Here is a 22,198-nt window from a genome sequence, read left to right as displayed (position 1 = left end):
AGAGGAAGCAGAAGTCTCAAGACTTTAATTGTGAAGCTATTTCCCGAGCAAAATGATAAAGTAGAAGAGAATGAGGATAAGGAGAATAGAAGCAAGTGCCACGCTGTCCGTGTGGGATGGTGACCAGCACACGGTATTGCAAGGCCAGTTCTGCCACTAGTTAGTTAGACGGCTCTTACGTACACTTTTAGCTTCTCTAGGCCTGTAGATTTTCATCCATAAAATAAAACATTTTTGAGCGATGACCTTCACAGTTGTGTGCTGTTGTCCAGTTCTTCGATTTATCTTGTAGTACTACTATTTGGATCAGAAAGCAATGTATTAATAAGTTGATAAAAATATGCAACTATTCATTCCTATTTTCTATTTTCCCTCAACACTGATTTTGTTTTTTTTTAAGAATTTCTGCAAATAAGTCAATCCCAGCAAAATTCTAGAGGAGATGACTATGTGGTTTATGAACACTTAGGAAAGAAAAAGATGACTGAAGATCCAGTGTGGATTTTCTGAGGAAGTTGTGCAGAATAAAAACAGATGAGACAGTGGATGTGAAAATACTTCTAGTCTATACAATAGTATTTAAATGTTTCTTATTAATTTAAATGGCTATTTTTAATATTTCTGAATTAGAGAAATGCCATAGATATATTTATATCTTTATTTAAATAAACACTTGATAGTATTTTTAATGTTATTTAAAACATTTGATGTTTATTTAATGTTTTTAGGTAACATGGAGCAATGTGATTGTAATACTGTTATACCAGTAATAAATAGTACAATTTAATGGTATAAATGGTACAATATAATTCCTATCATAATCGTTAGTAAGTGGTTGCTCATAGATCATTACCATTGCAAATTTAGGGTGTTCTCCAGAATACAATTCCTGGATTCTCTCCTTGGTATTGCCATGGTCAGTATGTTTTTAAATCAGACCTTGTAGACAACATAGCACAGTTAAAAAGCATGTGCTGTGGGGGAAGCTCATATTTGTTCTAAGTATGTGATGTTGGCATATTTCTTAACTGTTCTATGCCTCACTTTTCCCATCTATAAAACAGGGCTAGCAGTAGGTCCTATCTCCTAGGGTTGCTCTGAGGATTAGATCAGATAACATGATAAGTGATTACCACCAGTACCTGGCACTTAATAAGCCCTTGATAAATGTTAGCAGCAATTTTGATGATGATAATGATCACATGGGGAGGAAGGTGTATTTGTGAGGTGTCCAGAGCAAAGCTGTGGGTGGTAGCTTGAGTCTGAACGATGACCGGTAGGCTGGAATGATGTGCTGAAGCCATCTAGATTTAATGGTTTAGATTGTATTTTAAGATTTAAAATTTAATGGAGTTAAATGTGAAACCCTATTTATAGGTTCAAAAATTCTCATGGCTAAAGTGAAAGAGAAAAGACCTGGATTTGGCTGAAATCAGTTTGAATAGAATCTGGGGGATTTTGTTGACCAGGCACTCCCTGGAACAACCCGGGAGTCCAGCTGCTCACCCTCAGGGCCATCTGAGCTGTATTCAGGGAGGAGTAGTGGCTATGGCCCCTCAGACCGAAGGTCAGGCTTCAGGGATTTGGAGATTATTTCCACTTCTGATTCTCATACTTTGAAACCACCCATGGCTCCATAACAAAAATAAGTGAGGAGTTCTGAAGAACATGTTGAGGGGCTAGAAGTATTTATTCTGGGAAAAATTAAGTTTAGAAGAGAGATTTTAACCATCTTAATATTTGAAAGGCCAACTTGAGAATCAGATTCTGTTTTGTTACATAGGACAAAAGCAGGAAGTAATTTTTACATGAGGATGCAAAGAGAGAATGGAGAGGGTCAGAGTGATAAAAGGCAGGCAAAACGTTAAGGAGGTTAGACTGAAGTGAGAGAAGACAGCTTTGGGGGGGCACAAGACTGCAGGTTTGGTCTTTTTTTTTTTTAATCTTTTTTATTGAGGCATAAATTACATAAAGCAACATGCACAAATCTTAAGTAGAGCTGGGTGACTTTTCTCTTATGAATACTCCTCTGTGATCACCACCCAGAAGTAACCATTTTTTCTGATATCTATCACCATATATTCATTTTGCAAACTTCATACAGCCACTTTAGAGCACTTTACCAGTTTAAACATACATCTGTCTTCTGGCTCCGCAATTCCATTTTCAGTTAACATACCTAAGAGAAAAGATTATATAGATAGATAGGTATGAATATATAGGTAGATATTAGAAAAACCATACATGAGAATGACCACAATAGCTTTCTTTATAATTGTCCAAATCTAGAAAGCAATCCAAATAGCCATTAACAAGAGAATAAACATATTGTGGTATATCCACATGATGAAATGCTACTAGCAATAAAAAGAATGGAGTACTGACACCTGCTACAACATGGATGAATCTTTGAAACATCATGTAGAGTGAAAGGAGCCAGACACAAACGCACACATGCTATGATTCCAATTGTATGAAGTTTAAGACTGTAGATTTTAAGGAAAGGCTTGCATGACGTTTTGATTTTGCATGCCTAAGATACTTAAAGAAAGTTCTTCCCTTTTCATAAAAGAACCATATGAAACACAAGATGGCAAACATGTAGAAGGAAAATTAAACTAATGCCAGCAGCTCAGTTTTGCTTAAGTGAGAAATCTTTATTCAGTATTCCTTGTTTCTGCAATGAGTAATAGAATTATGTGATGTCTCATTACTTCCTTTTATTTCCTCCTTGGATTCTAATTCTTAAGGGGAATTTCTGGCCGTAATGGTAGCTACATGTCACTTAGAAAGACAGAAGGACACTGTACAGAGTTTGTTCATACAAAATTGGACTTAGAATGATTTTGAAAGTCTCAAATTAAAATTTCTGAATAAATTACTAGCAACTTTGGAAAGCAGCTGATTTGTTATTTCCTGCTCAAAACCTCTGATTCTACCATTTTTATCACTACTGTTAGCCATTCTGTTACCCTTATCTTTTTGTCCATTTTCCTAGTAGTAAAAGCATAAAATCCCCATGGTAGGCAGACAAATCTATGGAGGTAAAGAACAGATTAGTGGTCACTAGGGGACAGGTATGGGTGGGGAAGGTACAAATAAAGGGGAAGCATGAGAGAGTTCCTTTGAAACAGTTGTGTATTTTGATGGTGGTTGTGGTTACATGAATCTAGTTGTGGGATAAAATTGCCTAGAACCACACACACATAGGAGTGCACATAAATGGTGAAAACTGAACCAGATCTGTAATTGACTTAATAGTACTTTACCAATGTTCACTTCTTGGGTTCTGATATTATTCTATAACTATGTGAGTTGTCACCATTTGAGGGAAGCTGAGGGAAGCTTCACAGAACTCTGTGTACTATAGTCACAACTTTCTGTGACCCTATAATTATTTCAAAATAATAAGTTTCAATAGTATAATAGGCAACAACAACCAAGCCTCAGCCTTTTTTTTTTTGTTTAAATGAAAGAGGTAGTGCTCATGGGACAAGCAGCCCATAATATTTAGCTTTCTGCTAAAGACAGTGTATATGGTGCAGTTCATGCCTGATTTAGTCAGTTATTCAATTAAAAGATGGTTGACAAGTACACACTGCAAAAGGAATATACTAACTTTCATAAAGGTGTATAAATAAATCCACTAGATCTGAGGGCTGACAGCACTTTGTGTAAGTTTTCTACCTTTGTCTGTCTATACTGTGTGTCTGGCTCCACCAATGTATTTGCCCATGAACTTGCTTCAGACTGTAGAACAGAATTCTTCCATTTAGCATCACTGTTATCTTTTAAGAATTCACTTATTACATGTGCTTGACAGGAAGCTTTGGAAGTACAGATAAACAGTAGAAAAAAATTGCCTATAATTGCATCACCCAGAAATAAAAATTGTTGACATTTGGTATACATAATTCCAGGCTTTTTATCTCTGTGGATGTATATTGCTTTTTAAAAAATATGTGAAATCATAATTTTTGCAAACTTGTTTTACTTTACATCCTTAAGGCTAAATCTTCATGTATAGTCATAATGTTTTCCCTTAGGATAAAGTCTCAGAAGTTGAATTGCTGGGTAGGCAAAATGTTAAAGCTTTTGATTTATATTGCTGAAGATGTGTCATTTAAAAAAATATGTTGTAAACAAAAACTGTATTTGAAAACAAGATGCTTTACCTGAAGGGAAGTTTAGGATCAGCTTCTCTATAATGACTCATCCCTCCTTAGAGACAAATTGCCATTACCAAGTACATGTATTGCTTTGACAGAATTAAAACAAATATTGAAAATATATAAATAATTTATGCAAGAAATTTTTGCTGTTTTTAATTTTTGTTTAACAGTGAGAGCAAAACAATTTGCTAGAGTTAAAAAAAATGGAAATAGCGTGCCACTAGTGGGGAATGGGGTACTTATATTTTTTCCTTTCCCCATTTGATATTGATTAAAATCTATTTTTTGTTTATTTTGTGTTTTAAGCATAATGATTATGCAGATATGCCAGCATCTTTACATATAATGAAGGAGTCGGTGTAAAAAAATTTTAAATGGGGAGAATGTATCACATTAGTTGTAATGTTGCAGAGTTGTGAATGTCCTGTCTATGAGGGTGAGGGGGGCTGGCTCTGGATTAAAGATCACCTTTGATTAGGCATCTCTAATATCCTGCTGGAACACCTTCGTCGTCTTCTACATTTCCAACTGAGTGAATGTATTCCTTTGCTTTATTAGGTAACCTTAAAAACAACCTGCTCTTTCTCATTAAGAAGCTAAATCCTTAACGTCAGGTTTTCTTTAGTGTATCAAGTGAGGCTCCATCTTGTGCTGCTACCTTCGAATGATTTTGATCATTGTTTTCAGTTTCAGCTCCTTTCTAGGACTAGTCATTGGTTCTAATGTCATAGAAGGGTGCTAGGCTGACACAGAAGGAACACAGATCACACCAGGAAGGGTGGATAATTTTTAAATGAAAGGTCTGAACTTAAAAAAAAAAAAAAAAAAGGTCTGAACTTTCAGGTAGATTGTGTATTTTCTGCAGTTTTTTTTTTTTTTTTTTTAATCTTCCAATAGCAATCAATGAGTGGACCCTAAAAACAAGATATGGTTTCTGGATTGATTTCCCATACTGGGAATGTTTGTATGTTGGAAAAGCAGCAAGACAAATTCATGAGTGTCTTACATTCTTTTTTTTTTCCTTAGTCATAAGCACACCATTTTATACTATGCATATGGTGCTGAAGTTTTGTTTGAGTGAGATCACGGTTACAAAGACTTCTTTCCCTTTCAATTCTGTGTTGTTATTCTATGATTATTTGCATTTTATCAGTGTCATTGAAATTTCCCTCAAAGAGAAATTCCTCATGCTGGAATTGATGGTTAATACTTGTTATTGAATGAGAGATTGTTTTTCTTTTATGAAATTATTCTCTTCTGCTGCTGTCTTTTGTCTAGTTACGGACTTCATTCCTACTGTAATGTAATTCTTCCTAAGTTGAAGACAGCCCTGCAAGAAACTTGGAGGGCATTCTGGGTGTAAAGAGTTTTGCTAACCTAGAGTGAATTTTGCAGCGCCCGGGAATGGCGTATTTTTACCTGGTCTGAATTAAGAAGGTATTTCTATGTCATAGTATAAATTACTGTGAGTGTTAAAGAAACACAATTCTGGTATGGAGTAGGATCATAATTTTAAAACAAAATTCCCCCCCAGAGGGACCACCCTCTTTGAGTTTATCTACTCTCAGTTGTACTCTGTACTTTTATTTCCTTGTAAATGCTCTATCTGAATCTGGTACCCACCCAACCCCTCCATCTGACATTTTCTATACAAATGGGAAGGAGCTGTTTTTCTGGGCAACAAATTAGGCTTCACACGAAAGGGGCTTTATCATGGGTTTGAATAAACAAAAATTTTATAGTTTCCTAAAGATTTCATATATGTGCTCTTATAAATATATATAAAGATTTCTCTTTACATTCTTAACAAAGAGCTGAATATAAATTTCTTGAAACTTAATGCAAAGGAAATCTGATATAAAGAATTATTTTTAAAATAAATGTATTTATCATTCAAAAAAAATCCAGGTAATTTTTTTCTTTACTTTATTTAGTATTTCATATGCCTGTTGAGAAATTTTATAAGTAACAGAGGTCCTATTTGCCTTTCTTGATATCAAGGCTATTTATGTAATATTTAAATTTATATATTTATAGCTATTCTTTGCTTAAACAAACTCAACATATGAGAAATCCATATTTTAAAATAGAAAATGCTGAACAGTCTGGTGGATATTAACTGCGCATTATTCACAAAAATATGAGTTACCCTTGGTTTTACATACCACCCTGATACGTAAGGAACAGTAGTGTACTGTATACATTAAAATATTCTGAATTTATGCCTTATTAAACTTACATGATTAAAATGCTAGTGTATTAAAAATCATTGCTCTTTGTTTCAGCAAACTTACAGGAGTTCTTACTTTTTTTCTCTTTAACAGATATAAGCTTACCAAAGTCGGCAACAATATGCTACACAGCTGCCTTGCTCAAAGCAAGAGCTGTCTCTGACAAGTAAGTGGATAGAACCCTGTGTGGTACTGAATGCCGTTCTGGATGAAGGAGACGCGCTGTCTCTGAGGGCTTTCTCTGGAAGTTTTTCTTAGTCTATGAGACCCCTGCTTATGAGCATGCACTTCCCCAAACCTGCTGATCTTTTCTTTCATTACTGGAAGTAGGGGATGTATATCCCCAGGTACTGTAAGGGTCTGTGGGTCCCTAAACAGGGATTTATTTGAAATTCCGTGCCTCTGAGGTGACTTTTTTTCCTTTTTTTTCTTTTTTTTTTCTTTTTTTTTGCCAGACAGTTGATATACCAAAAAGGCCTGCTTGGGATCTACACAAATGCCTTCTTTTATTCCTTTTTTTGCATATTCCTCTTCCTCCAGCAGTCCAGGATGGGGTAGTAGTCATAACAAACTTGTCATGTGGCAGAGGGGATGGTCATCTCCCATTCTTTACTCCATCAAGTCCAAATTAACTCCCCACCCAGGCACCGTTTTCCTTGAGTCACCATCTCAGCAGGACGTTTGCCCATTTTATTCAGGCAGGTGACTGTGGCATAGAAGATTTCCATAAACACCCGAGATGACTGGGCAGGTGAGAGAGAATAGAGGGCTTACCTGGTTTCAAGTTGATAAATGCTTACCCGCCCCTGATACATGCCCTTTGTAGCGCTGAGAAGCAGATAACAGGAAAAGAAAACAGCCTCTGCTATGCCAGACAGGTTTGCTGTTAAGTGTGTGTGCACTTCAAGACCGAAGTAATTTTCTTTCATTCTTTTTTATCCTGTAGATCGCCAGTACCTACTGCAACATCTTTTCTCCCTACACAGCGACTCCAGCTTGGGAGGGCAGGGCCAGGGTTGTCACAGCTTCCCCTGTGGTGTCTGCCTGCCAAGCACAGCTCTGGAGTTAGCCCTGGGTGTGAGGTGAGAAAGAGATTGCATGGTCTGGTTTTTTTCATTCACTCGGGCAGGTGTCTCGCCCGCAGTTTCGGCATGCACACTCCCCTGCCGGAACGGCCCCAAGCAGGCTCGCCTGCTGCTGGAGCTGCAAGACTTAACCCTCCATCGCAGCACTGACATGGGGTTGGGAGCCTCCTTTAAAATTCTCCCTAGTTCTGTTTTTAACCAAGTGCGCTCTTCTGTAACCTAGTTTTCTCTTTTTCCTACACTGTCTGCCCTCGTCAGTCCTACCCTCTTCCCTGACCTAAGCAGGTACCTCGTAGAAAACTTAGATTAGCTATTTAGACAGTGAGACTTGACAGCTGAATTTAATTCCTGCCTTGATTAGATGCAAGCACGCTTTCTGCTTCTGCTGGGGTTTTTGTTGGCCTCGGTCTGAGGGGTCACTCAGAGGTTCCATGTAGTGGAGGTTTGGAGAGCTCACACCTCTGGCTCGCTGTGGTTTTCGGGGCCCTTGATGTGTAGATGCCTTTCCGGGTTAATGCCCAAGCAGTGGTCCCAACTGGATGGTGGTTGTCTTTCTGCATTTCAGATTCTCTCCTGAGGCTGCATCTCGGCGGGGGCTGAGCACAGCAGAGATGAATGCAGTGGAGGCCATCCACAGAGCTGTGGAATTCAATCCTCACGTGCCAAAAGTGAGTCTGTGGAATCCCCATAGGAACTCGTTATGATAGCCGTGAAAGTGTTCTGTGACCATAATGTCATGTATCGAATACTCTCAGTTACAGAAAAAAAGGATTGTGACCAATGAATGTTGAGGCCCTGTATGGTCTATGTTTATTAGCCTCATTTTTAAGCAAAAGCTGCATTCAAGAGGCTTTGGGGCCCATTTCGGGCTTCATATAATAAGGGTAAATTGATAAACCTAGCTTAGGCAGGCCAGGTCAGGAAGTCTGAAACTGGCGAAATATGGAGAGTCCAAGGGTGCTGCTGATGCATTTGATAGGAATTTCACACCAGTTATAGTCTTACTTAGACGCAACTTGAGAAATTAGCCTTGTTATGAATAAAAGTGGTAAAAAATACTAATATGACATTCTTTATTTCTGAAATAAATGATAGTTAATCATTATTGGCAACTAAGTAATAGGGAAAACCTCAAAGTAGGATCTAGTTTTCTTTTGACTTGTGAGTGCCGTTTTAATAGGGGGATACATAGTGGGAAATATTTGTCTTACACATGCTGACCAATTTATAAATATGCAATATTTCCCATATGTTTTCTCAGAATTTGCTTTTAAGGGACTCAAATCACGGCAGAGGATGGTTCTGTAATCGCATATTCAGGAGAGGCATGTGTATTTGGGATTTACCTGTGTTCGAGTACCTGCTTTGTGATAGGCAAGTCGCTGAGGGCCATTTTCAGTTTCTTGTTATTATAAAGCACATTTCAACCTCTAGGAAACTATTCCTGCGATGCACAGCAGGTACCACAAGATAGTTTTCCTAGCAGAATGTCTACTGAAGACTCTCATTGGTGAAAAATAACAAAGGAAGGCCGTTGCCTTGTTTTGTTGCAGTACTGTAGTGAAAGGGTGGGGTTGGGTGTGTGTGTGTGATGATTTATGGAGTTACCTACTTTAATTTATTTTGTTGATATACAGAGTGACAGAGATAAGTGATCTAATATCATTCCTGAGGTTTTACTCAGGTCATGGTCATCTTTTTGCAAAACAAGAAATTAAAGAGCCATGCACAGTGCCACGTTTGCAGGAGGATGTATTTATCCACTTTAGTTCCAATGGGTAATGACCAACATGGTATTTGTAGACTTCGGTATTGTAGAAAATATATCTCTTTGTTTAATGTTTTTCAGCTAAATTAAAAATGTTTATTCAAATTTGATTAAAATGTAAAACTAATCATGAAAATATTGCCCTGAATTACAGTAAACTTAGGTCATCAATTAATATTTATTGAATGCTATTCTCTAACTACAGAGCTGAGATAACATATTCAAAGTTCTTTGAAAATATTTGCATAACACGTGTTAGTAAATTATTAAAATTATTGATATTTGGTTGTTGGCAGTTCCTCAGGTGTGGGACCCGAGTCTTAATTTTTCCAGTTGTACCAACCCGAGCCTTGTAATCTTGGGACACAAGACAGAAAACTGGAACAGTACTTGTTGGTTAGGTATTTTAATTGAAGCCGTTGTTTAATTCTAGATAATGGTCTTAAATGGTTGAGCCTCCAGAAGAGTAGGAAAGGCCCTAAGAGATAGCTTAAAGCTGCCATTTGAATTTGACTCAGTCAACTAGCATTCTGCCTGCAAAATGGAAGGCTTGAAAAAGTGGAAATCATTTGAAAGAGCTGGAATAATTTGATTTCATACTACTTTCTAATCATTAGCGAGAAGGTGGGGCGTGTCAGTAAACCGATTCTTTACCACCTTGCTTTGTTGGTGATTGTGCTGGGTGGGAAACGTGTTTCCATGTCCTCTTCATTTGTTGACATTTCTGTGGGGGAAAAACACTGTGAGTCACTGGCCTCGTATGTTCAGAATTAATCACCAGCCCCTGGTACGCGTGTACCGTATGCAGGCTGCTGTAAACATCGTTTATGCTTGTCCTGCTGTTTGTTGGACTGCTTGCTAACGCTTTAGTAAACATGCACTCACACACACGTGTCTGTACACTGGTGCCTTTTCAGGCAGAGAACAGCCTTAATTCTAATGAGACATCAATGGAGGATATAAACACTTAGACTTTCAGTGTAAGGGACCCTAAATGTATGTAGGACACCTTCCCATTTTAAGCTTAAACCTCTCTTTGTAAAGATACTATGATACTTTTTAAAATTATTGATTTCTATTAATGTTTACTATGTGCCAAGCACAGTGCTAACTGAACTACATATGCTTTCTCATTTATTTTTTATAACAACACAGTGAGGTGTATCATATTTTTATTTGTGCTGCATAGATGTGGGCACTGCAGGTTTGGAGAGGTTAGGTAATCTGCTCGTGGTCGCACAGTGAGTAAATGACAGAGCCTGAACTGACTCTGGGTTATCCAGCTCTTAAACATCTCCCTCTGCTGCTCCCAGATCCCACTATGTGGCAGACGAGCCTAGACCTGAACCTTCAAGTGATGGCGGCCACATCGCTTCCCAGGGCACTCAGTTCCTTGTGGACAATTCACATTTCTTCAGGATATTATCATGTCTTAAATACTTCCATAGCTTCTTTTTCTCTTTCACAGGAAGTTGTCAGTGGCCCACTACAGGAATTTTCAGTATATTCACAGCATTGTACTTAACTATAGTCTGCTTGGAAGGAGAAAAAATACCAAATAAAACAACTGTGAACTGCCTTCCATAAGTTTCCAGCTTAGTTCCAACTGGTATCCCAGTAAGCAAAGGTGCATAGTTGATGTTTCAACATCCAATGATAAACATTAGTTATTTACCCCAAGAGAGTTACTCCTAGGAACACTCTTCACCTGCAGACATGAGGGGAGTCTTCACCTGCTCCCAGCCACACCACAGAACTGGAAAATGAATAACAGGAGTAAAAAGCTGTGCATCTCTGGTCTGAAGGAGAGCCACTCAAGTCGCCAGAGTCTAAACACAATGATTTCTGAAGCCTTAGATTGCAGCAGATTGCAGCATACAAGGAGAAAGCAGCCCACAGACTCATATTACAGATCGAATTGTGTCACTCCCTCCCGAGGAGGCGCAGCTGAGTTCCCAGCCCTGCAGGAGGTACCAGACCCCTGGGTAGTTCCTTAGGACCCCTCGTCATTTGACCCAGCTTGTTTTCAGCTCCTTCTAACAGTCCGCTCATTGTTCCAGAAGCATTCCTCTCCTCTTCCCTCTCTGCTTCCTCTGAGGGAGTCCTCCTCATTCTCCACCCTCACCGTGACACTGACCACCAGGAAGCCTGTACCCTCCTTGTCCCAGGGTCAGCCTCCCCGCTCTGGTCTCTCACTGCAGTGCGTTGAGTATGTACTTACTATTCACCTCTCCTGGAGGATGACTGGGGGTGTTAGGATCTTAATCATGCTGGTGATTTTCAAGAACTGAGTACACAGTTCAAAAAGACAAATCTTTAAACCATTAGAGGAGTTTTCCATTTAATGTGATTAAAGTAGGAGTTTGGCATTTAAAGAGAGTTTCTCTACTTTTTTGAAGAAAGTTTCACTCGTGATGCTGGATGAATGAGGGGCTAAGCTCATCTCGGTTCTGTCTTCATCTACGTACTGTTAATATTGTGTTGCTATTGGATTTCTAGCTTCAGTTTTTTCATTCTGTTTTCCCTGCAGATGTGCTTTCTCTCCTGCCCTGCTCTTCTTACTCAGCACTGAGGAGGTTTACATGGGATGGGGCACATTTCTATCTGTGATTCATTACTGTACACAGATCTCAGTTAATTAGCACTTATGTTCTTTTAGTGTGCTTGCCTGGCATTCCCAGGTTTCCCTGTGAAGAGACATTTTTGGCTTGGAGGATGTTGCATTAACCCCTTCAGGGTGCTAAGGATGAATTTCATTTTGACAAATTAAAAAAAAAAGACTCAATATTGGCTTGTTACAAGCAGTAGTAGATATGTTTTTTCCCCTCTGTAGTGGTATTCTAAAAAAATTAAACCTTTTACAATAGAGAAAAGTATAAAAAAAAATCATTCATAATCCCATCAAATCTAGTCATATTTAAGACTACTTTCTTCTAGCCTTTTTTTCCTGTGCATTTTTGATACTTAGGAATCATAATCACACAACATATTCATATTTTTAAAAATTAACATGAAGTTGACTTGGACTCTTGACTTGGACTTTATGGTTGGGTATTGGGGTATATTCCTTCATGAGGATCATCAGATTTTCAGAGTTCTTTGACCTTAGAAAGGGTATCCTCTATTACCATTAAAGTCCAAATATTTTAGCTATGTGCCTTCAAACACTTTAAAATATTCTCAGTAACTTTTCTGGATGATTTACTTCCTTTTTGTCATAAAAAGGCATAACATAAAATCTACCCTCTTAACTAATTTTTCAGCACACAGGATAGTGTTGTTAACTGTAAGGACATTGTTGTACAGCAGATCTCTAGAACCGTTTCATCTTGCATGACTAAAATTCTGTACCAATTAAATAGCAGCTCTGCATTTCTCCCTCCTCCAAGGCCCCGTAACCACCATTCTGCTTTCTGCTTCTATGAGTTTTACTGCTTTAGCTACCTCATATAGGTGGAATCATGCAGTATTTGTCCTTCTGTGACCAATTTATTTCACTTAGCATAATCCCTCCAAATTCATCCATATTGTAGCATAAAGCAGGATTTCCTTTTTTACAACTAAATGGTATTCCGGTGTGTGTCTGTGTATACCACGTTTTGTTTATCTAGTCACTTCTTGGCTATTGTGAATAATGCTGCAGTGAACATGGGAGTGCAAATCTCTTCAAGATTCTGTTTTCAGTTCTTTTTGATGAATCCCTGGAAGTGGGTTGCTGAATCATAGTTTAAATTTTTTGAGGGGTCTTCATACTGTTTTTCATATTGGCTGCACCATTTTACATTCCCCCTAATAGGGCACAGGGGTTCCAGTTTCTCTACTTCCTTGTTAACACTTCTCATATTCTGTTTTTTTGATAGTGGCCATCCTAACACATGTGAGGTGATATCTCAGTGTGGTTGTGATTTGCATTTACCTGATAATCTGCGATGTTAAGCACCTTTCCATGTACTTGTTGATCATTGTGTGTCTTCTTTGGAGAAATGGCTATTCATGTCCTTTGCCCATTCCTAAATCAGGTTATTTTTAAAAATTGAGTTTCTTATTTACTTGGATATGAACTCCTTTTCAGATATAGTTTACAGATATGTTCTCCCATTTTATAAGTTGCTTTTTCACCCTGTTGATTGTTTCCTGTGCTCTGTGGAAGCTTTTTATTTTGATGTAGTCCCACTCGTCTACTTTTGCTTTTGTCACCAGTGCTTTTGGAGTGATACCCAAACAGTCGTTGCCAAGACCAATGTTAGGAAACTTTCCCCCTATGTTTCCTTCTTGGAGTTTTACTGTTTCAGGTCCTACATTTAAGTCTTTAATGCATTTGGAGTTGATTGTTGTGTATGGTGTGAGATAAGGGTTCAGTTTTATTCTTTTGCATGTGAATATCCAGCTTTTCCAGCACCATTTGTTGAAGAGAATGATTTAGTTCTTGTGTCCTCTGTGGTAGACATCAAGTTGTGGTCAACTCCGATAGTGAATTTCTCAGGGCATAAAGATTTTTTGATATTTAGAATTACTTTCTTAGGATAAATTTACAGAATGAGAACTGTTATTACTGGGAAAACATTAGTCACAATAATGGAGCAGAGAGTACCAATGTGAAAGTAGGCAGACCCGTCAAGTATCATTGAAAGGATTCAAAACTGTTCGAAACAAGGGCTTTCCACTTCCTGTCTGTGGGACTAAAGGGAAGTATGGAAAGGAGAGTTAATTAGCTCCATGCCTGTTTCCTTTTTGATAAAATGCAGAGAAGAATAAAGGCTTCATAAGGCTAATGAAAAGTAAGTGGAACTGCACTGTGTAGCTCATTCAGTACATGTAGGCGTGCAATACATGTTGCCTGTGTGTTTTTCGTTCTCTCTTCCCTTGTACCTTCAGCTCTAGTTCTGCACCTACAGGCTGGGTGAAGATAGAGGCTGCTCAGAAACATGCACTAATGGTACTTCTTGGACCACTGTAGTCTGAAGAAAGACGACCAGAGAATGTAACAGGGGCACCACAGTGCCCTGACCTGGGGTCCCACAGGTGCTCCTCAGGCCTCCAGATTTGAGAGGAGGTTCCAGCAGGTTCTGGCTGCAGCTGTTGTTTTCAGGGGCTTCCACTTTGTGACTGCTGGCTAAGTCCTTTGCCTGTGGCTAAGCGGTACCCATTTCTGACCTCTGTCTTGTATTCTTAGTCTAGCATAGCTGTTCCTGCTCCCTGTCACCAAAAAACAAAACAAACAAACAAACAAAAAAAACCTCAAACCTAAACAAAACAAAACAACAACAAACTAATGAATAATGATTTATTATTTTTAAAGCAATAAACATTTTCCCCTCCTAATGCAATCTTATGTGAAACTTCAGTGAACAAAAGCAATCAAAAGTAGAACCTCTCTGGTTGAAACTGGGATGAGGAGGCTGGTAGCCCAGCAACCCCAAGGCACCTCTGCATACAGCTCAGAAAAATAAAAGAAGCCCGTGAGCCATCGCCACCACCACAGGAAGATCCCAGGCTTGTGAGGATCCACCCGCAGTACAGGAGGCCCCACGCCCATTGTAATCCCAGCTGCTTGGGCTGCAGACGCTTGGGATGTTGCGAGTGGAGCTATTGAGGGATAGAAATCACAGCACCAGTGGCGGAAAGCTTCCATCTTTATTTTGCCTCAAATCCCAGCTCTGTTAAGCCTTGGACTCCTCTTACTGGGCCCACCCAGGGGGTGAAGGGGCAGGCCCCGAGGGTGCTGTGGGGGGGGCTCACTGTGCTCCTCGAGCTCGGTACCAACGGAGCAGCCTGAGCTTGACAGAATACTGAATGAGGATCCGGTTTTTAAATTATAAGTGTAGAAGTATGGAAAGGAATGAGAAAATAGAGAGGAAAGAAAAGAATGCTATGACAGAAGTGCATGCCCATTAAACTTTTACCTTTTTTTTTTTAAAAAAGCTCATCTAATGTCAATCTAAAATTTCATGGGATTTCAAGAGGCTTGTGGGGGAAAACATTCTGGTAATTGTATATGCTAATGGCGCATCCACAGGACCTTGTCATAGTGATGGAAATTCTATTTCTTGCAAACACTATCGCAATCCTCCCTTTATATCTTGGTGAAGCTGATTGACAGAGTATAAAATTGCTTTTTAATCCAATTTAGGAAACAAAATGTGTCGTGGGTTTTAGCATTTAAAAATGCTTGAAGCAGTGGAAGCAGAAACTCAAAATACCCTGGCAGATTGTCTGTGATATTGTATACCAGTGGTCCATTTCAGAAATATTATTATTTCAATATAAGTTTCTTTGAATTGAGTCATATTTTGTTCCAAATCTTTTTTGGATTAGATTAAGGAGAATGTATTGTGGAAATATGACCCAGAAAAAATGAGCAGAAACCAGTTTTTAGCCACATTTCTCAGGAAGAGAGTTTCTAAGAGGTCTCCTTCTTTGACAAAAAGCACTGTAGCTGTTCCCACCAAGGCCACCCCTACTCATCCTGTCTCATCTCTCCTCAGCATTGGGTCCCACTGACCACTTTTTCTGTCTTGAGGCTGTCTTGGCTCCATACCACCGTCCCTCATGCCATGCCTATCTCCCTGAGCACTCTTCTCCCTCAGGTTGGTTCTCTGGGGAGCACCATTCACTGCCTTGTCCTCTCTTGCTTGAAGCCCTCCTAGGAGTCCCATGTGTTCCCGCTGCTGCAGCCTCTCCTCCCCCCACACACCCAAACCCGTGTCCCCAGCTGCCCTCGCAAGTTCCAGGCCTGCACACCTTCACTCCTCACTTCAGGCTAGCACTCCAGAGATGCTTTCCAGACGCTTCAACTGTTTTTGTTACCTTCCTTCGCACTGCTAAGCCTTTCTCGTCTGGTATCGTCATCTTGGCTAATGATCTCACATTATTCTAGTTTCCTAAGCTAGAAATGTCACAGTCACCTTTGCTTCCTTCTCTCACCCTCAGATTCAGGTTCGTCACTCCCCCACCTGGACCACAACAGGAACTTTCTAAGACTTTGATAACTTGAATCTCTGCCCTGTCTGTTGCTCCGACACATGACTTGCCCATTTCTCTGAAAACCACAGACTACTCCTACTCACTTCCCGGCTCCCTACTGAGCAGGTTTCTTACTGTCTTCTAGGAGCCAGAGGGCTCCATCAGTCCTCGCTTGGGTCCCTCCCCCAGGGTCCCTCATAGCTTTGTTTTTACATCAATTTCACATGTTCTAAGTTTCTTTTTTTTTTTTCCTTCAAATAAATTTTCCTGTGTCTCAAAGTTTGAAAACCACAGAATAACCCGGTAAGGTCACACTGTGGAGCATACCATGGAAGGCCTTCACAACCTGCTTTTCCTGCCTCACACCCTGAAAACCTGAGTTCTGGAGCGGCTTCTGTCACATACAACTTATGAAACCCTGAACAAGCTACTTAACTTCCCAAAGCATCCATTTTTCCACGTGTGAAGTAGGAATAGTAATGTTAGCTCCCAGAGTTGGTGTAAGGATCACAGTGCTTGACACGTGTTGGTGCTCGTCAGCGTGGGCAGTTGCTGTCGTGTGAGTATTCAAGGACCTCAAGATCCTAAGCCCATCACGCCCTTTGATGCTTTGGTGCCACTGCCCAGCCTTGCTGTAGCTTCTGCCTCCCCTCCCCCCTACAGGGAAACTCTTGTCTATTTAATAAAAGTGACTCATAGTTTCCTTTTTTTGTGATGCTGTCCCAGAGACAGTGCTTCCCATTTGCTTCCTTTGTACTAAGCATTTACCTCTCATGAGGCAGTCATCACGTTGCATTTTATCCTTTCTTTGTCCGTACATGCACACGCCCACATGCACACGCACACGCCTACAGCGATTAGGGATCACCAGGGTGGGGACCTGAACTGATCACCTCCATGCCCTTGAGGTGTATTGTGGATGCTCCCGTATCTCGGCCCTGGGGGTAGACTCTGTGCCCACAGGTGTGTCATTAGAGAACACAGTGGACACTGCTGTATCCGTGCCCTTGGAGGACACTACTGCACTCCCATATCTTTCACTGGGATCTGCTGTGGACATGCCTATATTTTCTGAATGAAGCAGAGTAGCTGATGAATAGATAAGTGAGCCAGGCAACAGCAGTCAGAGAAGAGGGCCCCCAAGTGGCACCGGAGAGAACCAGCTGAACTTGGCAGTTCAGCTTTGCTTTGTGTTTGCTTCCATCTTGGTTAGGCGGTGGCCCCTGGCAGCCAGTTCTCTTCAGCTGATCTGCTACTACTGTAAAATTGCTGATGTATTTTACCTAGAAACTGACTCGGTTATCTGTGGGACACACATACACAAGAAATACAACTTACCTCCACAGCAATATAAACACTTCATTTTTGTTTTTTGTTGTTATTGTTAGCAAAAGCAGCTACTATTTAGTGAACGTTTATGTGCCAGGAACTGTGTGAATGCTTTACAAATATTATCCTATGTAATCTTCAAAATTAAAACCACAAGATGTGTATTTTTATTATTGTTTTAACAAATGAACAAGTCAAGGTTAAAAGAAATTAAATAATTTGTCTGAGGTCTCATAGTGGAATAGCAGAAATGGGTTCAAACAGTGTTCCAGAGGGGCAGAGGGCGGATGAGGTGGGCAGGGGCTGGGGGCCTATGTGCTTTGTCCCCATCTCAGCATGGCCTGAGTGGGCCCTGGTTCCTTGTGGCATTTCTGTCCTATTCCAGCATGTGTCTTACTGCGTCCAGGGAGCAGACAGCATTGAAACTAGAGTATGTAATATGTCTTCCAAGTAGCACTAGCTGCATTCTCTGAACTCTTTACTGATCTTTAAAAAGACCCTCTCTGGGCTCACAGCCTCTTTCAGAGTCAGTTACACCAAAGCACTGTAGATCTACAAAAAATTGCTCTCTCTGGTTATCTTGTTTGTTTGCTTGGTTTGCTTTTTGTGTTTTTGATGCAAGTCTATAGTTTTGTGTTACATATATACACACACGTGCACATAATATATATAGAGAGAAATTAAAATGCTTATTACAGAAAACTTTGGAAGTACAAAAGAAATTAATCTGCCATAAAATAAACTATTTTGTCACTATTAACGTTCAATCTGTGACCTTCCAATGCTTTTAATGCTTACATATACATTTTTATTACCCACGTCATAATCTGTGTGATACACTTGGGTTTTTTTCTTCATACAGTAATATGAACATTTCCTCATGCTAATCAGTATTCTTCCACTACCTGATTTTTGGGAGCAATTTGATAGCCATCATCTAAATGTACTGTAACTTAATTAGTCTGTTCTTTCTCATTTTGTTTATTTCCATATTTTTGCTAATGATTTTCATAATGAGTTATGCTGTTGTTGGTACGGAAAATCCAAAAAGGGGTATGGATTTTTTGGTATTAGTATCTATGTGAAGGATAACTTGGATCATTTTACTCAAATTATTATAGAACTTTAAGACCTTAACAGAAGAGACCTGAGCAGTCAACCTGGGGTAGCCTCTGACAGAGCACATCTCCCCTGCAGCCTTCCCGACAGGTGAGCCAGCTCTGCTCACACACCTCCCCAAGTAGGCACCGCTCCACACCTCTAATGGTATATGTTCCTATTATACTCGGCGTAAGAACTAGATTCTGACACAAATAGATCTTGAAAAGTTGCTTCCGAAACCTGTAGAAGCCTGTGCTTCAAGATCAACATGATTTGAGAATCTAGGAAGGAAGTTAGAGGGAGAATGGCAGGCAAGATAGAGCAGAATGTGGTCTGAGCTATTAGAAGCCAAGTAACTGTTACAGACAAGCAGAGAGTGTTCTCTGATTTGCGAGCTATGGTTAATTCTAATTGATTTCTGCATACTTGTGGATAGGGATCTGCCCTCTTCCATTAATTTTTCTCTTGACAAGTAAGATGTGAAATGTTGCTCCATGCCTTTCTAATTTAAATGTTGCACATGTTGAGAACCGATCTTGCCAGCCATTTTAAGCCTTGGCCAAAACCATAACACATTGTTGTTATTAGCCTTCATTATTTGGTTAGAGCCAAAATTTTGTTTGGAGCTACGCTGGAGTATAAATCTCCTTTATAGACATAACCTATTTCTGCCATGAAGTAGATACGATGAAAAGGCAGCTGAGTTTCCTTGATGAGTTGCTCTGGGTAGCCTTGCGAGGCTGACGAAGCCTGGGATGCTCATTGCGAGAGAATTCTTGGAAGTGAGATTCGTGCTTTGAGGATCTTGTGATTGAGCTGAGGAGAAAAATGCGTGGATAACTAATCTAAGGCACTATGTGAAAAGTACACATACACGAAGGTTAGAGGGAGCTTAGAGAAGAAACGGAGCATTACCTCACAGCTCGCCTTTGGGGCTGTGGACGAAGTCCTTGAAGCCACATGCACCACATGCAGCCTGCAGGCTGAGTGAACCATCTGTCTCACACACACGTGCACTGCTGTTTTCCGAATATATGTAGGTGCCCTGGTGGCCAACAATGCTTTTAAATGAGTTCTTGTAATACTGCATTTATTATAGCTTTGTTGTGTAACTTTGATCAATAGACTCTACACTTACCATTTCTATCATGGGCATCTGTGAAATTTTTTCATGTTAAAAATTGTTTCAGTTAGCTGAAGATTGGAAACTTTCATTGTCTGTAGCAGTGCTGTTCATTAGGACTTTCTGTGATCATGGAAATTTCCCTGCATTGTCCAGTCTGGTAGTCATGAACTACATATAGCTCTTGGGGACTTGAAATATGACTAGTGGGACTGAGGACCTGAATTTTTAATTTTATTTGGTTTTAACTGATTTAAATTTAAAGAGCCGTGTGTGGTAGAGGCTACCATATTGCACAACACAGATCCATTATATCCCTTTGTAGGTAATTTTCTAAATAACCCCCTATCTTCCCCAAGTTTCCTCTGCCACGCCCCCTCCTAGTTTGTTTAGACTTCCACCCGCACATGTGGGTGGCACCCAGGCCCCAATTGTCCTACTTCTGAAGATTCCTTAGCCCAGGAGAAGAGTTCTCCACAAACGCTTAATGAAATGACTGAGAGCCTTTCCTAATCACAGAAATCGAAAGGAATGGTGACTTACCACTTTCTTTCAGCCACCACCTGACTCTCAGAAAGAGGTTTCTGCTTTCCTGGGATGCATGAGCTAGTGGTTTTCATACTTAGCTTGTTTCAAAGTTCATATTGCATGATCCTCCTTTAAAAGTTGACTATCTGGTAGGCTATAAATAATTAATAGAAACTCAGAAATCAGGATTGTATTCTAGGGTTCTCAATGGGAAATTTTCCCTTTCCTTTGTTTCCCTGATAATTATTAGCAGTAACCAAATGGTCTCCTTTCTCTAACTTACTGTGAAACAATTTGAGTTCATAGCACTTTACAAGTTATCGATCTTATGACCCTTGGAGCCGCCTGAGATTGTCATGAGTGGTAGCAACACATGGTTTAATGGCTTCTGTTAGGTGAAATCACAGTGGGATAGTCGTCAAATATCTCTGAACATAAAGTTCACCTTTTTATTTATATTATGGCTGATATTCATTAAAAATGTAGTGCTAGTTGGATTACTAAGTAATTCAAAATCGTTATTTTTCACAAGAGTTTTGTACTACACTGTTTTAAAACAAGATGAGGGAGGAAAGCAGTAACATGTAGAATTCAAAAAGGCATCTGAACTCACGTGAGGAGCGCTTGCGACAATAGTGAACACCTTTCGTGGACTGGCCTGGGAAGAGGCCTTTCTGTCAAGGGGGCCTTCAGTTGCACCTGCTCCGCAGTGGTGCTGGCAGCATCCTCACTCTCCCTGCCTCTGGCCGGGCTCTCTCACTTCCTGCTCTTCCTGCTTTGAGGCCCGAGGCTTGGAGCTTTCTTCATGTATCAGACCCAGAGTGAGGAACGTTTCATTTGCTGAACCAAGAGGCCAGAATGTGTCCACTCAGCTCCTGCTGAGCAGCACACCCTGACACCAAGCGTGCCAGCAGGAGAGGAGGCTTGAAGGCCACTGTACCCCGTGTGCCCAGAGGGTGTGCACCCCCAGCGAGGCCTTGACACAACCGATGGGTGTCTCGTAACCTTCATTCTGTGCATCAGGAGTCCTCTCCACCCTCTTTCATAAATTTCCACTGACAAGTTGATCCACAATTATTTCTGACAATAAAATATTGACCATCTCTTCTCTTAGTACCTCCTTTTGCTGTGTTTGTGCCATTTTAATAAAACACATCCCCCATGGTCTGCTACTCTCCATTTAAAAGGAGCTGACTGGGTTGTGGTGGTGGTGAGTGTGTGTGTGTGTGTGTGTGTGTGTGTGTGTGTGTGTGTGTGTGGTGGGGACGGATCCAGAGGGGAGATAATAAGGAGTGGCACCCAGGAAACAGCAGCCAGCAGAGACAAGTGAAGATTTGCAAATATAAAATACCATCCCAAATTTGCTTCCTTTTCCATTCTATAGTAAACACAAAGGAATGCAAGTGGAAGCTTGGTCTTCTCAGAGCCCCTGTGAAGCACATCCATTCTCAGGCCCAGGCTCCCACCTCCGTTGTGGAAGATAGGAATAAAGAGGCATAAGCTGAAACCCCTGCATTGTTTGGGAAAGGAGCCAAAGGAACATTGTGGTTTGGAGTCCTGTTGCTCCCCTCCCTGAGGTCTTCCTGTGCTCAGCCTGTGACCCCTCCTCCCTCCAGCCTCTGAGCAGCGATGGGTGACCTTTTTCACAGACTGGGTCCTTCTCTACTGATCAGTTTAAAAAAACTAATGGGCAGTGGTAGTCATTCTCAAGTCTCTTTTGTGTGGTGGCTTAGTCATATGACTTCTTAACCTTTGCATGTTTGTATATATTTCCATTCTAGTTACAAAGTTATACCAACTTATTGTGTCTTCTAAATTTTCCTTTTTGCCGTTTGAGTCTATATATATTTCTTTGATGAGCATATCTTAGCCCGAAAGCCTCTGATCTTTGCCGCAGG

At 40.2% G+C, this 22,198-nt stretch overlaps 1 protein-coding gene across 9 annotated transcripts in view; it reads left to right on the top strand.

Annotated features, from left to right (window-relative positions):
• ST7 (suppression of tumorigenicity 7) overlaps positions 1-22,198 on the top strand; it is a 283,140-nt gene that overhangs the window by 181,338 nt on the left and 79,604 nt on the right. For all 9 annotated transcript variants that reach the window (XM_032483629.1, XM_032483637.1, XM_032483634.1 and 6 more), the window contains 2 exons: positions 6,497-6,569; positions 8,054-8,156. In XM_032483629.1, coding sequence (XP_032339520.1) covers positions 6,497-6,569; positions 8,054-8,156 — 176 coding nt within the window. The remainder of the gene's footprint in view (positions 1-6,496; positions 6,570-8,053; positions 8,157-22,198) is intronic.

The sequence above is a fragment of the Camelus ferus genome, chromosome 7 (genome assembly GCF_009834535.1).
Source record: "Camelus ferus isolate YT-003-E chromosome 7, BCGSAC_Cfer_1.0, whole genome shotgun sequence".
Lineage (NCBI taxonomy): Eukaryota > Metazoa > Chordata > Mammalia > Artiodactyla > Camelidae > Camelus > Camelus ferus.
This window is presented reverse-complemented; position numbering and strand designations above follow the sequence as displayed.